At 39.4% G+C, this 14,614-nt stretch overlaps 3 protein-coding genes across 10 annotated transcripts; all 3 read left to right on the plus strand.

Annotated features, from left to right (window-relative positions):
• Positions 1–4,790: 4,790 nt before the first annotated feature.
• Positions 4,791–6,233, plus strand: LOC133153017 (glycine-N-acyltransferase-like protein 3). Of its 4 annotated transcripts, none has more exons than XM_061277032.1 (5): positions 4,791–4,919; positions 5,087–5,194; positions 5,274–5,406; positions 5,581–5,701; positions 5,770–6,233. In XM_061277032.1, exons 1-5 carry the CDS (start codon positions 4,842–4,844, stop codon positions 6,173–6,175), a joined length of 846 nt encoding a protein of 281 aa, XP_061133016.1. In that variant the 5' UTR covers positions 4,791–4,841; the 3' UTR covers positions 6,176–6,233. The 4 variants fall into 4 exon arrangements, with proteins under 4 accessions (XP_061133016.1, XP_061133017.1, XP_061133019.1 ...); XM_061277033.1 differs by having other exon boundaries at positions 5,773–6,233; XM_061277035.1 differs by having other exon boundaries at positions 5,283–5,406.
• A 307-nt stretch (positions 6,234–6,540) lies between these two features.
• Positions 6,541–8,063, plus strand: LOC133152888 (glycine N-acyltransferase-like). 2 transcript variants are annotated; one of them, XM_061276839.1, is made up of 5 exons: positions 6,541–6,689; positions 6,800–6,907; positions 6,994–7,120; positions 7,394–7,514; positions 7,586–8,063. In XM_061276839.1, exons 1-5 carry the CDS (start codon positions 6,612–6,614, stop codon positions 7,986–7,988), a joined length of 837 nt encoding a protein of 278 aa, XP_061132823.1. In that variant the 5' UTR covers positions 6,541–6,611; the 3' UTR covers positions 7,989–8,063. The 2 variants fall into 2 exon arrangements, with proteins under 2 accessions (XP_061132823.1, XP_061132824.1); XM_061276840.1 differs by having other exon boundaries at positions 6,570–6,694.
• Positions 8,064–8,375: 312 nt separating this feature from the next.
• On the plus strand, positions 8,376–14,231 carry LOC133153204 (glycine N-acyltransferase-like). 4 transcript variants are annotated; one of them, XR_009714271.1, is made up of 10 exons: positions 8,376–8,531; positions 8,677–8,784; positions 8,871–8,997; positions 9,577–9,697; positions 9,769–10,182; positions 10,269–10,876; positions 11,017–11,124; positions 11,211–11,334; positions 12,320–12,437; positions 12,509–14,231. XR_009714271.1 is itself a non-coding variant. In XM_061277323.1 (5 exons), exons 1-5 carry the CDS (start codon positions 10,794–10,796, stop codon positions 12,906–12,908), a joined length of 828 nt encoding a protein of 275 aa, XP_061133307.1. In that variant the 5' UTR covers positions 10,249–10,793; the 3' UTR covers positions 12,909–14,231. The 4 variants fall into 4 exon arrangements, 1 of the variants encoding a protein (XP_061133307.1); XR_009714270.1 differs by having other exon boundaries at positions 10,269–10,871; XR_009714272.1 differs by lacking the exon at positions 10,269–10,876.
• Positions 14,232–14,614: the final 383 nt, after the last annotated feature.

Below are 14,614 nucleotides of genomic sequence, written 5' to 3' on the forward strand. Positions count from 1 at the left end.
TCAGTCAGCTGTGCATCACATCTGCATGTGAGGCTTCAACTAGAAAATTGTCGCTAATTTGTGCTACAATAACTCCATCCCTCATCAATGAAAGAAAAACAATGTTAATTGATAATATATATATAAACTATGATAAGAAATACTCATGATTTCTAAAGCCACAGTCGAGGTGGCCAGATACAGCTGCGGCCACAGGTTCCCGACCCACGCTCCGACCGATTACCACAAGAGCACACGCAGTCACGGGCTAAACACCCACCCTCCAGTTCTTGTATTGTGGCCGTGAAGCGGAATTCTCAGGGTGGTGACACTGACATATCAATAACTTTCTGCCAGCATGGAGTTCAGGCCGAGCTCATAGGAGCTGTCAGTTGTATTTGACAGAGTACAATAAAGAATCTGTCAAATCCACAGACATTTTAAGGCCACTGGGAAAGTAATCCACCTGGAACGAAGTATGTACATCTTAGCAAACTGTCAACAGTGTTAAGACATAACTTCAACCCTAGAGTATTTTCTTTTATAACAGTAGAAAATCCTGTTCAACAAACTCACTTCCAATGGTTCCTTGCTTGTTCAAAAGACAAACTCATTATTGTAGCACCCAAATGGCAACTTAAAAAGCAGGTGCCCCACCCATAAATGTTTTTAGAGTCTGTGGCACTAGCACATGCCTAAAGGCAGTGCTGAAGAATTTAAAAAGTAGCAGGAAGCTCTGTGTTGTCACTGAGATGAACCAGCCTTATTCAGAAGCCTGAAACGCTTTGAAGAATTTGGCTTGGTAACTTGAAGGCTCCGACGTATCAATAGCCCCGTAATCTTCCACCAATAGCCGCTAAAGGTCATTATCAACGCTTGAAATGGGCCAGTACAAAATACCAGCACTCAGTTTTAACCTCTAGCATACCTGGACTTTTCTCACAGAGACTTCATGTACACCTACAGTGTTCTCTTTTTGGATTTCTCTCTAAGCATGTGTTGATTTGAGTAGCCTAACAACCATTACATATTTTTTTTTTCTGGGTCTGGCTGTGGTTTATTTAGCATGTCATTTAGAGATGCACACAGGTAAGCAGCAAGCGTGCTTATAATGTAATGCGCTGTCAATGCAAATTTTAACTTCATTCAATCCATTCATTTATTAATATGATCTGTTGTTACCTACCACATAATTCATCTGGCAACAGTCAACTGTGGGGACTACCTGCACTGTTTTGTATGTCACTGGTTTTCTTCTCCTCAGCAAATTGGGACATTGCACAGGTGCGTGCCTGAGACTCCGCCCATCACCTGGATCGGGCCTTGGAAAAATACTGGGGAAGAGAAAGGATCATGTCACTGATCATTTATGATTTTTTTTCCTTTGGAACATTTTTTTTAATTATAAATAAATAAATAAATAAATAAATAAATAAATAAATAAATAAATAAATAAATAAATAAATAAATAAATAAATAAATAAATAAATAAATAAATAAATAAATAAATAAATAAATAAATAAATAAATAAATAAATAAACAAGCAAGCTATTTATATCATCTAATCAAATAATTGATAGATGGCAATCATATTCTGGTTTGTAGTCTATGACTGCAATCATGACCAATTATTTTACCGTAACCAAATGATTGGTTTCATATTACTTTTGTGTCTCATCATGATAGTTTAACATATTTTGTGCAAAATAATTGGCTTTCCTTTCCTCCGGGGTTGATTCAGCGGGAGAGGTCAAAGTGTGAATATTCAGTGGGCCTCGCCTGTGTTTTGCATAGATTTTTTATCAAGACATAATTGTGATAAATGATGCATGTAATCAAGCATTAAATACTGCTAGAATATGCAAAGCTCCAAAGTTTAACAATGACTAGCATCCGCCCTTTGTCCCGAGGCGATAGGTGCCATCTGGCCGCAGCCATTACCTGTGACCTGAGTGCCAGACTCCTTAGTGAGCGAGGAAGCTCAACATCGGCAGGTCAAGCACCCCCCACACCCGAACACATGGACGCAACCTTGCCAGAGGTGTTAGGGGACAAATTACAATTTTGACAATGCCGCATCCTCAAGGTTCTTCTCTCATGTAGGCAACTTGAGTATCATACCATAAAGTTTACTCTCAACCCCTGAGTGATTATTTCTGCAACACATGTTGCCAGAATACAGATCGCTGACATCTCGCGTATACAAGATCATATGCGACAGAGTAGTATGTGTAGCTCTAGAGCAAGGATGCAAATTTTAAAAGTTAAACTAAAGTTGAAAAGTGAAAGTAGTAGAAGCCAGTGATTCCTCAGAGCAAATAATGTAATAATCTTTTGATATCAAATATTCAAGCAATGTGTCAAGCTGTTGACTGGACACATTAAGGATTACGTCTGCCAAATGAGAAAAATTGCTGCTCTTCTTCTGCAGGATGTAAATAGATTAATTTAGGACATAAAATGTCATTTACCACATCGCAATTTTTCGTCTTTAAATATAGGTAAGGAAAAGCAGGTGCGCGATGTTAAGTGCAGTGTGAAAAGGCCCTAACAGCCCTATTATTGACGGCCACTGCTCAATTCTGTCTTTTTCAAATGTTACTTTATGCCATAATTAGTCACATGCTTGCACCCTTATTCATATGAATACAAAGTAATTTCTGAATATTTTATTTAGATGATTAAGTATGCCGGTTGCAGCCTTTCTTCAGAAAGTTCCAAATGAAGCATAATTGCTTTTACAACATGTTCCTGGCTGTGATAACGACACTATGAACAAGCAGCAGTAATGATTTAACGCTGGATATTTTGCCACTTTGACACATTTCTGGCAAGTCTGTAGTCTCTCATATGGCTATTATGTAAATTTGCTTTCAACAGGTTTGGTCTATTTGACAGAGAGAAGATTTCAATTTCTACAATTTGCATCCATGCAATTGAGTGCTAATGACATGTTTCAAGTGCTGGAAAGTGAAACCCAGATAGAAATAAGACAAAGATAGAAAACGTGGGCAAGAGGAAATGAGACACGTAAGGAAGCAATCGGAGCCCAGTTTCGTAAGTACCATTTGAGGAGCGAGATAGAATTGTCTGCAGGTGACACGCTTTTCAATTGTCATTTCCTCTCATTTATTAACTCCTCGCCTGCCGGAGTGTTCCTCAAGAGCAAATTCTCACAACAAATTTTGCCGGATGTTCTCATTAATCCACAGAATCCCGCTTTACAAAAAAATAGAATTCCTTCGTCTTTTTCCAGGCACCTGAAGACGGCCTTCTTTTGTTTGCAACCTTATTTAAGATGCAGCAAAGGAGCCCAGCCTTGACATTACAGTCATTTGGATTTGGCATATCTGTTAAAGACTAATTAGTGTGAAAAAACACTGTCAAGATACCATATGGTGGCAATGACAAAGCAGCTTGCTAAGGTCTGTTGCCGCAAAGTAGACTTGAAAAAAAAATGTAATGCAGAAAAGATGCTCTGCGTCTCGTAAGGTACACCCTATGCAAATGAGGTCAAACATTATCATTTTGACATATTTGTTTCACGTTAACAGAGCGAGTTGGAGGGGAGGTTTGTATATGTGTGTGTGTGTGGGAGGGAGGTGGGTTCGGTGTCAATGCCTCCATTATTTATTTTCGGCATCGTCTCTACCATTCGTATTAACGAGGGAAATAGCAATTGACATGCTCAATAATCTGGATCTTCAAAGTGTAATGTGATTTCTTCCAAGTACGGTTTCGATGAGAGGGTAGAGCACGGGGTCAGCGATATCCTAGGGGATTATGCTAATGCTGAATGAAGGAACATGAGTATTGTCCTCAGTCAGACGAGACAAATCCTTGTGTGATGACGCTTTGTAAAACTCTTTTGTTTGTCTTTCTATTTCACCGTTCTGCAACTACCGAAGTAAGGCAAGAAAAAAAAAACGGTGAGTGAATTTGGATAAAATAGAGAGGTGGAAAGGTGACTGGTCGGTTTCGGACTTTTAGGAACTGGAGGGAAGGAGAAAATTAGAAGTTGCCAATTGTTTACTACAATATGTGTGCAATCAAGAAATGTACAGCAACAAGCTCTGTGATAGAGTGGTACACAATAAGTAGAGTATCAAGACATGACAGGAAATTACACCAGGGAGTAACAATTCGCAACCAGAAAGATCAAGTGATGATGGGACCACACTGAAAAACGAAAAAAGAAAAAAAAAGAAATATATTCTTTACGGTGGTGCCCTTGTTCAGTTGTACAGTGGTACCATGACTCGTGGGTGGGTCATATGGGCATATAAAGGCGGTATATTTTGATTGCTTTGTCCAAAAAAGTCACAAATTGAAAAAAATAAATCAAACAATATCATACCAAAAATTCTGTAATTTTTTGTAAGAATGTACTTATTTATTTTTATTTTATTTTTTACCTGTTTGTTTTGATTTTACTCTTGAATGATTTACTCCTGCCTTGCAGGCATACGCAGGCCCTATGCCGACCCGATTAAATATTATCAGCACATGCTGCGGGCTAGTAAAACGCTGGAAGGCTCAAATGTGATGTAGCTTGAAATCTATTTTAAGTACTGGTTAATTAAATCAAATGAGGAATATGTGTCGTTAATACTCTGCAGCTACTTCCATTGAAAAGAAGCATTTTCTCCCTGACAATATTTTCAGTAGACTCCAAACAATCTTTGGGAATCACTGTATGACTACACCTTCACTGCATTGTAAAAATAAATAACAAAATACGGGGGACACCCTGAACCGGTTCCCAGCCAATTGCAGGGCACACGGAGACAAACAACTATTTGCACTCGCACTCACACCTGCCGTGACGAGCCGTGACAAGAGCAACTGCATTCTTGACAAAATGATCATCTTGAAAGCATTTAAGGACCTGACTTTGATGAAAAAGATCCTTTATGAAGAGCTACCACAGTCTATTCGTGTAAAGTATTGGGGTTCTTTTTATTTGGTTTTTATTGCTAACTATTTTTATTGTGGTTGTCAATGTTAAAAATAGTGATTGTGTTTAAGGACGAGGATTCCACTTGATACGTGGATTGTTGGGTAACTTTACAAGTGCAGCACACTTTATGCTCGATTGTGCTTCAGGTACTTGCTGGATTGCGTCATATCCTGCGAAACAACGTGTTTCAACTAAAGATGTGCGTCGACTCCTGGCCTACGTTCAGCACGGCCATCTGCTACCATCAAAAGCAGGTAGAGAACGGGATACGGACCGGTCGGAGGACTAGATTTGCTTGTTTGGTTGACATATTGACATGGTCCTCCTATGAAGAATATGCAGATTGGGAGCAGTTTTGTGAAGCTTCCCCACAATTACAGCATCTTCTCCAAAAACCAAGACACTTTAAGAAGTCTGCTGAGCGATGACAAACTTGTCAAGTGGAAGAACGAAATTGAATTTGGAGGTATGAAACAGTCACATTTGACCAAAAGTAATCCTCAATTGATTGTTTTCGTGCGTCTTCGTATGCCAGCGATTGGCAAGATAAAGTCAAACTTCATCCAAAACATTTGTGATCATTGCGAGCTGTTCAGTTTTACATTAACTTGTTACTAATTTTGTTCTTTTGTCCTTTAAGTTTCAAATCATCACTCTGAAATCGTCCGCGAAATTGCTTCTCTCAGAGGACTCCATGTTGAGGAAAATGGAGGTTACCATTCCTACATCAACTACAGCCCAGAGAAGTTGGAGATGCCAGAGTAAGAAGAAGACAAGTCATTGAATTATCTTTGTCATCTTTGTTCATATGCACTTATTCCCTCATTAGCAGAAAGATGTCCACGCTAGCAACATCTACTTTGAATGAGTCCCATGCAGAGCTTGTGGCCCAACAGTTTTCTTCTGAAGGAAGCAACAAGATCAATATAGTGAAAGCATACATCAAACATCTACCAAACTGCTCTGTGGTAGATGAGAAGGGACATCCCGTGTCTTGGATGCTGACTGATGAGTTCCATTGCCTCAGAATGGCTTACACTCAACCAAAGTACAGACGGAACGGTCACTATCAAGATATGATGCTTACTCTGGTCCGGGAAAGAATATCGGAAGGTTTTCCCGTCTACTGCTATCTCCAAAAAGACAACGTGGCCTCTATTGCACTCGCGAATAAGGCTGGCTTCACCCGTGGTGAGGAGACAACCTTCATGTACATGAGTACATCTGAGAAGTAAATTATCAGCCAAAAATCTGTCTCTGTTTGGAAACCACAGACCTTGGAATAAAAATAAATAAAGGCTCATTGTGAATGCCTGTGTAGTCTTTTACATGTTTCAATGTGTTGTCCTTTTCAGATTGCATTCTTTCAATTTCCATCCACTGTTTGTCCTTTACAAGGCCAAAGAGGGTTCTGTGCCCGTTCCAAAGGTTTGACGACCATTTGGGCTTTTAGTTCAACTGAAACACAATTTTGTCATTGGGAAAACTGATGTGTTTTTTTATTCTGCCATACATACTTAGGACAGGGATGGTTGACAAGACAGTAGCAGGTGTGCCAGGTCATGCATCTAAGGGTTAAAAAAAAGTTCTAAGGTGTGGTCACATTACGAAATTGGTATAACTGCACCTGCCCAACAGTTTGATACGGACAGTCGATTTGTGGCCGACAAAATGATCATCTTGAATGCATTCAAGGACCTGACGTTGATGAAAAATATCCTTCATCGAGAGCCACCGCAGTCCATCATTGTAATGTATTGGGTTTCTTTGCATTTGCTTTTTATTGCTACAATTGTGCTACTTGTATTGTACTAGTTTATGAGTGCGCTGTAATTTTGCTGTGCTCGATTGTGCTTCAGGTTCTTGGTGGATTGTATCACATCATGCAAAGGAACGTTTTTCAACTAAAGATGTGCGTCGACTCCTGGCCTACGTTCAGCACGGCCATCTGCTACCGTCAAAACCAGGTAGGGAAAACGACATGGATCGATTGGAGGAATTGGATTGCTTGTTTGGTTGAGGTCTACATGATCTTAGAATGAATAATTTGCAGAATGGGGGCCATTTCAAGGAGAGTCACGAGAAGTACAGCATCTTCTCCAAAAACCAAAAGACTTTAAGGCGTCTGCTGACTGATGACAAACTTCAAATCAAGTGGAGGAACGGACTTGAATTTGAAGGTAGTTGAAGCACTTTGAAACAAAAAACTTTTACCCACTGTAATTCCCGAGCAGGCAGCTTAGTATGCGTTCCCACTCAATGTGGGAGGGAAAATAGTTTACTGTTGGCCTTTCTGTCAAGGACAAAGCTGTTGACTTTGCTCTGAGCATGTACTACATCTGCTAGTTAGTCTCCAGTTTTTAAAAATAATCTATGGAATGTGATTTAGTTTGATGTGACGTATACAATTGAGGGGAAGCCAAAAAACGATTTTGCTCTTTTGTCTTTTTTAGTTGCAAATCATCACTCTCAAATCATCTGTGAACTTGCATCTTTCAGAGGATTCCATGTTGAGGAAAATGGAGGTTACCATTCCAACATCAACTACAGCCCAGATAAGTTGAACATGTCAGAGTAAGTAGGAGACAAGTCATTGAATTATCTTTGTCATCTTTGTTCATATGCACTTATTCCCTCATTGGCAGAAAGACGTCCACGCTAGCAACATCTACTTTGAATGAGCCCCATGCAGAGCTTGTGGTCCAACAGTTGCCTTATGCAGGAAGCAACGAGATCAATCGAGTGAAAGCATACATCCAACATTTACCAAACTGCTGTGTGGTGGATGAGAAGGGACATCCCGTGTCTTGGCTACTGACAGATGAGCTAAATGAGATGAGAATGGCTTACACTCAACCAAAGTACAGAAAGAAAGGTCACTTTCAAGATATGATGCATACTCTGATCCGGCAAAGAATATCAGAAGGTTTGCCCGTCTACGTCCATATCCATAAAGACAACGAGGCCGCTATTGGAGTCGTGATCAAGGCTGGCTTCACCCGTGGTGACGAGACAACCGTCACGTACATGAGTACATCTGAGAAGTAAATTATCACCCTTAAAGCTGTCTCTGTTTGGAAACCACGGACCTTGGAATAAAAATAAATAAACGCTCATTGTGAATGCCTGTGTAGTCTTTTACATGTTTCAATGTGTTGTCCTTTTCAGATTGCATCCTTTCAATTTCCATCCACTGTTTGTCCTTTACAAGCCCAAAGAGGATTCTGTGCCCGTTCCAAAGGTTGACGACCATTTGGGCTTTTAGTTCAACTGAAACACAATTTTGTCTTTGGGAAAACGTATGTGTTGTTTTTTTTTTTTTATTCTGTCATCTTTTTAAAACAATGGTCACACTTGATCAGGACATGGATGCTTGACAAGACAGCGACAGGTGTGCTAGGGCATGCATCTAAGGGTTAAAAAGAATTTTCCAGGGTGTGGTTACATAAGAAAATGTGTATAACTGCACCTGCACACCGGAGCTGAACAGTTTGAGACAAACCGTCGACTAAAATGATCATCTTGAAGGCATTCAAGGACCTGACGCTGATGAAAAATATTCTTTATCAAGAGTTACCCCAGTCCATTAGTGTAATGTATTGGGTTTCTTTGTATTTGCTTTTTATTGCTACTATGATGCTGCTTTTATTGAACTAGTTTATTTTAAAGTTTCGAGTTGTTCATTGGGCAACTCGATGAGTGCACTGTAATTTTGCTGCGCTCAATTGTGCTTTAGGTTCTTGGTGGATTGCATCATATTCTGCAAAACAATGTGTTTCAACTAAAGATGTGCGTCGACTCCTGGCCTACGTTCAGCACCGCCATCTGCTACCGTCCAAATAAGGTAGTGAAAACGACATGGATCGACTGGAAGAATTGGATTGCTTGTTTGGTTGAGGTCTACATGATCTTGTAATGAATGATTTGCAGATTAGGGGCAGTTTCAAGGAAATCAGTGAGAAATACACGATTTTCACCAAAAGCCAAAACTCTTTAAGACGTCTGCTGACTGATGACAAACTTCAAATCAAGTGGAGGAACGGACTTGAATTTGAAGGTAGTTGAAGCAGTTTGAAACAAGAAACTTTTACCCACTGTAATTCCCTAGCAGGCATTTTAGCATCTGTTCTCACTCAGTGTGGGTGTGAATGTTTGTGTGTAAACATGATGAAAACTCCAAGATATTTAGTGTTTGGTGCAACTGCTTGTAACCAGCAGTCTTTTTCGTAAACTGCTTTTCTTGTTCAAGCTTAGTTGATTTTGAAACACTTTTGGGCTTGTTATTTGATTGGTCGATTCAAATGAAGTGGTATTCAAGTGAAGGTGTTTATATTCTGTTTCTTTACACTTGTCTCAAAAAATATTGGAACAGTGGTCAAAAAGAGGGAATTTGCGCCTTTATGAAAGGACAAGGCCTGCGAGATCATTTTTCATTGCCATCATTTGTCCATTTAATTTGGCATTTGTTCTGAAAGGACACAAGTGATAAAGCCGTTCACTTTGCTCTCAGCATGTATGTAAATCTGCTAGTTAGTATCCACTGTTTAAAAATAATATATGGAATGTCACTTAGTTTAATGTGACGTATACAATTGAGGGGACGCAAAAAACGTACTGTGTTCTTTTGTCTTTAAAGTTTCAAATAATCACTCTCAAATCATCCGTGAAATTGCATCTCTCAGAGGATTCCATGTTAAGGAACATGGAGGTCACCATTCCTACATCAACTACAACCCAGAGAAGTTGAACATATCGGAGTGAGTAGAAGACAAGACATTGAATTATCTTTGTCATCTTTGTTCATTTACACTCATCCACTCATTTACAGAAAGACATCCACGCTAGCAACATCTACTTTGAATGAGTCCCATGTGGACCTTGTGGTCCAACAGTTATCTTTTGGAGGAAAGAAAGAGAACTTCAATCGAATAGAAGCCTATATCAAACATCTGCCAAACTGCTGTGTGGTGGATGAGAAGGGACATCCCGTGTCTTGGCTGCTGACTGATGAGTTCAATGGCCTCAGAATGGCTTACACTCAACCAAAGTACAGACGAAAAGGTCACTTTCAAGATATAATGCATACGCTGATCCGGCAAAGAATATCGGAAGGTTTGCCCGTCTACTGCTATCTCCATAAAGACAACATGGCCTCTATTGGAATCGCGAATAAGGCTGGCCTCACCCGTGGTGAGGAGACAACCTCACGTTCAGCACGACCATCTGCTACTATCAAAATCAGGTCGGGAAAACAACATGGATTTATTGGAGTAATTGGATTGCTTGTTTTGTTGAGGTCAACATGATCTTGTAATGAATGATTTGCAGATTGGGAGTAATTTCAAGGAAATCATTGAGAAATACAGCATCTTCTCAAAAAACCAAAACTCTTTAAGAAATCTGCTGACAACAACATGAGTACATCTGAAAAGGAAATGATCACCCAAAAATGTGTCTTTGTTTGGAAACCACAGATCTTGGAATAAAAATAAAAATGTCCTTTTCAGATTGCATTCTTTCAATTTCCATCCACTGTTTGTCCTTTACAAGGCCAAAGAGGATTCTGTGCCCGTTCCAAAGGTTTGACGACCACTTGGGCTTTTAGTTCAATTGAAACACAATTTTGTCTTTGGAAAAACCTGTGTTTTTTTTTTTTTTTTTTATTCTGTCATCTTTTTAAAACAATGGTCACACTTGATCAGGACATGGATGATTGACAATACAGCAACAGGTGTGCTAGGGTATGCATCTAAGGGTTAAAAAGAATTTTCCAGGGTGTGGTTACATAAGAAAATGTGTATAACTGCACCTGCACACCGGAGCTGAACAGTTTGAGACAAACCGTCGACTAAAATGATCATCTTGAAGGCATTCAAGGACCTGACGCTGATGAAAAATATTCTTTATCAAGAGTTACCCCAGTCCATTAGTGTAATGTATTGGGTTTCTTTGTATTTGCTTTTTATTGCTACTATGATGCTGCTTTTATTGAACTAGTTTATTTTAAAGTTTCCAGTTGATCATTGGGCAACTCGATGAGTGCACTGTAATTTTGCTCCGCTCGATTGTGCTTTAGGTTCTTGGTGGATTGCATCATATGCTGCAAAACAATGTGTTTCAACTAAAGATGTGCGTCGACTCCTGGCCTACGTTCAGCACGACCATCTGCTACTATCAAAATCAGGTCGGGAAAACAACATGGATTTATTGGAGTAATTGGATTGCTTGTTTTGTTGAGGTCAACATGATCTTGTAATGAATGATTTGCAGATTGGGAGTAATTTCAAGGAAATCATTGAGAAATACAGCATCTTCTCAAAAAACCAAAACTCTTTAAGAAATCTGCTGACTGATGACAAACTCATCAAGTGGAGAGACGGACTTGAATTCGAAGGTGGGTGCAGCAATTGAGGCAAACAGTTTGACTCCAATGTTAATATTTGAAGAAGGAAATTTTTCATATAAACTGATTTGAATTTGCCTTCATTATTATTGGAGCAGTTAGTTTTGCTGTAGGCAAAAAAAAAAAAAGATGTTTAACGTCAAGATTATCTTAGTGTTTAGTGTTTTAGATCTTTATATTGTCGAGAACGCCTGAGAGCACTTGGGTTGGGCTCTTCTAAGTTGTGTCTAAATGGTCTTACTGTTCCATTTGTTTTGTAGCAGAGTGCAAGTCCTCATCCTTAAACATGGGCGACGTGGCTTTAGTGCAGTGCTTCTCAATTATTTTCTGTTACGCCCCCCCCTAGCAAGAAGAAAACTATTCGCGCCCCCCCTCCCCACCGTGACTATCCTAACCTGTCTTGTAAGTCGTAAAATGTTGCACTGTCGCAAACGTCACAGAAGTAACAATGAGAGCGCCACTGCCCCCTGCTGGGAAGATGCACAATTACACTTTATTCTAGTACTGCAAAAAAAAAAGCCTGTTCCCCAGGGTCACACGCGCCCCCCCAGGTATAGCACGGCGCCCCCCAAGGGGGGCACGCCCCACTATTTGAGAAGCACTGCTTTAGTGGAATGTGAAGGTTCTCTGTTGAGATCATGCATTAATATTGCCGAGCAACCTCAAGTTGCTCCTGGTGCTGCATCAGTGTGTGAATGAGCCGTTATTCTTCGATGATGTGTAGCGCGTGAATGAGGAGATAGGGTAAAATATGCACACATGAACAGCTCCACATGAGAGAAGTCCATTTTTCATTGCCATCCTTTGGCATTTAATCTGTAAGCACACGACTGTTAAAGTTGCGCACTTTCCTCTGAGCATGTATATCTGTTAGTTAGTCTCCGTTATTTTAAAGTAATGTATGGAATGTGATTTAATGTGACGTATACAATTGAGGGGACGCAAAAAACGTATTGTGTTCTTTTGTCTATTTAAGTTGCAAATCATCACTCTCAAATCGTCCGTGAAATTGCTTCTCTCAGAGGATTCCATGTTGAGGAAGATGGTTACTATTTCTACATCAACTACAGCCCAGAGAAGTTGATCATGTCGGAGTAAGTAGAAGACAAGTCATTGGATTATCTTTGTCATCTTTGTTCATATGCACTTATTCCATCATTGGCAGGAAGACGTCCACGCTAGCAACATCTACTTTGAATGAGTCCCATGCAGAGCTTGTGGTCCAACAGTTGCCTTATGCAGGAAGCAACGAGATCAATCGAGTGAAAGCATATATCCGACATCTGCCAAACCGCTGTGTGGTGGATGAGAAGGGACATCCCGTGTCTTGGGTGCTGACTAATGAGTTCAATGAGCTCGCAATGGGCTACTCTCACCCAAAATACAGACGTAAAGGTCACAATGGCCATTTGCTGTTTACTTTGGTCCGACAAAAAATGTCTGAAGGTTTGCCCGTCTTCTGCCAAATCCATAAAGACAACGCGACCCCTATTAGGATGCTGAGTAAGGCTGGCTTCACCCGTGGTGTGGAGACGACCTATCTGGTGGTGAAGGCTAAGGGGTAAACTTGCAAATAAAACTATTTGCTTTGAAACCATAGACCCTGAATTAATATATCTTTATAACAACATCAATAGATGACCTTGATACTAGGTCTACATTTTTGGGCCTCATCATGAATATTAAAATATTCTTCTAATGAGAAAGAGCAGCAGTGTTGAAAATAGCACAAGAAGATTTATCTTTCCAAAGCTACAGAGAGAAAATCTGGAGAAGACAAATTTAGGTGTTGTAATTCGTCAATTAAAGCCAATATATTTTCCAAGTCAGGACTGACTACCCCCGATTCAAATATAGTTCTTAGTGATAAATTCAATAAAATGGTACTTTGCAGTTAAACACTGGATGTAATGCACTCCTGAAAAATTAAAGCCAGAACAAAAATGTCAGTTCAACATTCATCTCAGCGACCAAATATGGTTATACAATCAAGTTAAGGTGGAAGAGATAAATTGGCCTAAGTGGAGCCGCTATTCCCTGCAGTTTGAACAGTGTGAAACAAATGTCCTGTTTGTTTCAACCCATAATAACAAACTATCAGTTCCAATTAGTGTTTGTGTAACCATTCACCTGCAACTTCAAAGTTGTAATCTTTAAATATAACCCAATGTGGGCGGACTGAAGTCCTGCTTGTACTGTATATTAGCATTTAATGCATGCTATTTCTTTTAAAATGGTAATTTTCACAACAGAGCAAAATGTTAATCAGACTTGTAACCATAGATACATTGGGGATCTTGTGATGAAAGTTGCAGAGGCTCTTTAAATGTTTTTGACACAATGTCAAATAAAATATGCTAACTGAATTTGGACTACATTCTCAGTAAATGCAATTTTCAGTTATTTTTGTTATCAGTGGTTTCAACATTCGTTTTATACCAGGAGGATTATATGAGAACAAGATGTCCTGTGAAAATACATATAATACTATATTTACAAAAGGTTTCTCTCTTTTTAAGACAGAATATCTCTCACGGCAATATGTTTCTAGTTATCGGAGATGTGACATCTTTGAATAAATGTGGGTAGGATGAGAATGGAGAGGATGTCTACTTTCTATGTATATGTTATTTTCTTAATACAGTAGATTACCACAAAAAGCTTGTAAAATTATATGCGCAAAACATGTTGACGCTATTGGACGAACAGAAAAGCAAAAAATGCATTCTGTCAGCCCACCTCAGTAGACATCATTTCAGTTAACATCAAAGAAATAACTGCTTATGCGGCTCGCTTCTTTTTTCTTTGGCTTTTTGAAGACTGAAGAAAGAAAAAGATGTGCGGGAGAAATGAAGCATATAACCTTGATATTAAAGAAATCTGTCCAACTGAGCACAAATGTTGATTCTGTTAAGTGATGTTTCCAGTTTGATTCCAGTCCAGTACTACTATAATTCTAATATTCAGATTTGATATAAAACATGAATATATACTTGAAGGTCTCAGGTGGCAACAGTTTGGATTCTGAAACTAAATGATGATAAAATTGTATCGAGTCTGAGGTCGAAGCGTGGCGCAACGCATTGTGGTTGACCTTCAAGGCATCAGTTTAGTCATTTTCTGAACTCCTTCAGCAAAAAAAAAAGGCAAGTGCCCTTGAAGAATTTATGTGACAGAGGCTTCCAATTCACTTGCAATTCTCTGCAGATGCACAAGTCCGACTGACATTTCTTATTGAGCTGGTACAAATGGCATTTCCCCAGACAACTTG

The sequence above is a fragment of the Syngnathus typhle genome, linkage group LG4 (assembly GCF_033458585.1).
Source record: "Syngnathus typhle isolate RoL2023-S1 ecotype Sweden linkage group LG4, RoL_Styp_1.0, whole genome shotgun sequence".
In the NCBI taxonomy this organism is placed as follows: Eukaryota; Metazoa; Chordata; class Actinopteri; order Syngnathiformes; family Syngnathidae; genus Syngnathus; species Syngnathus typhle.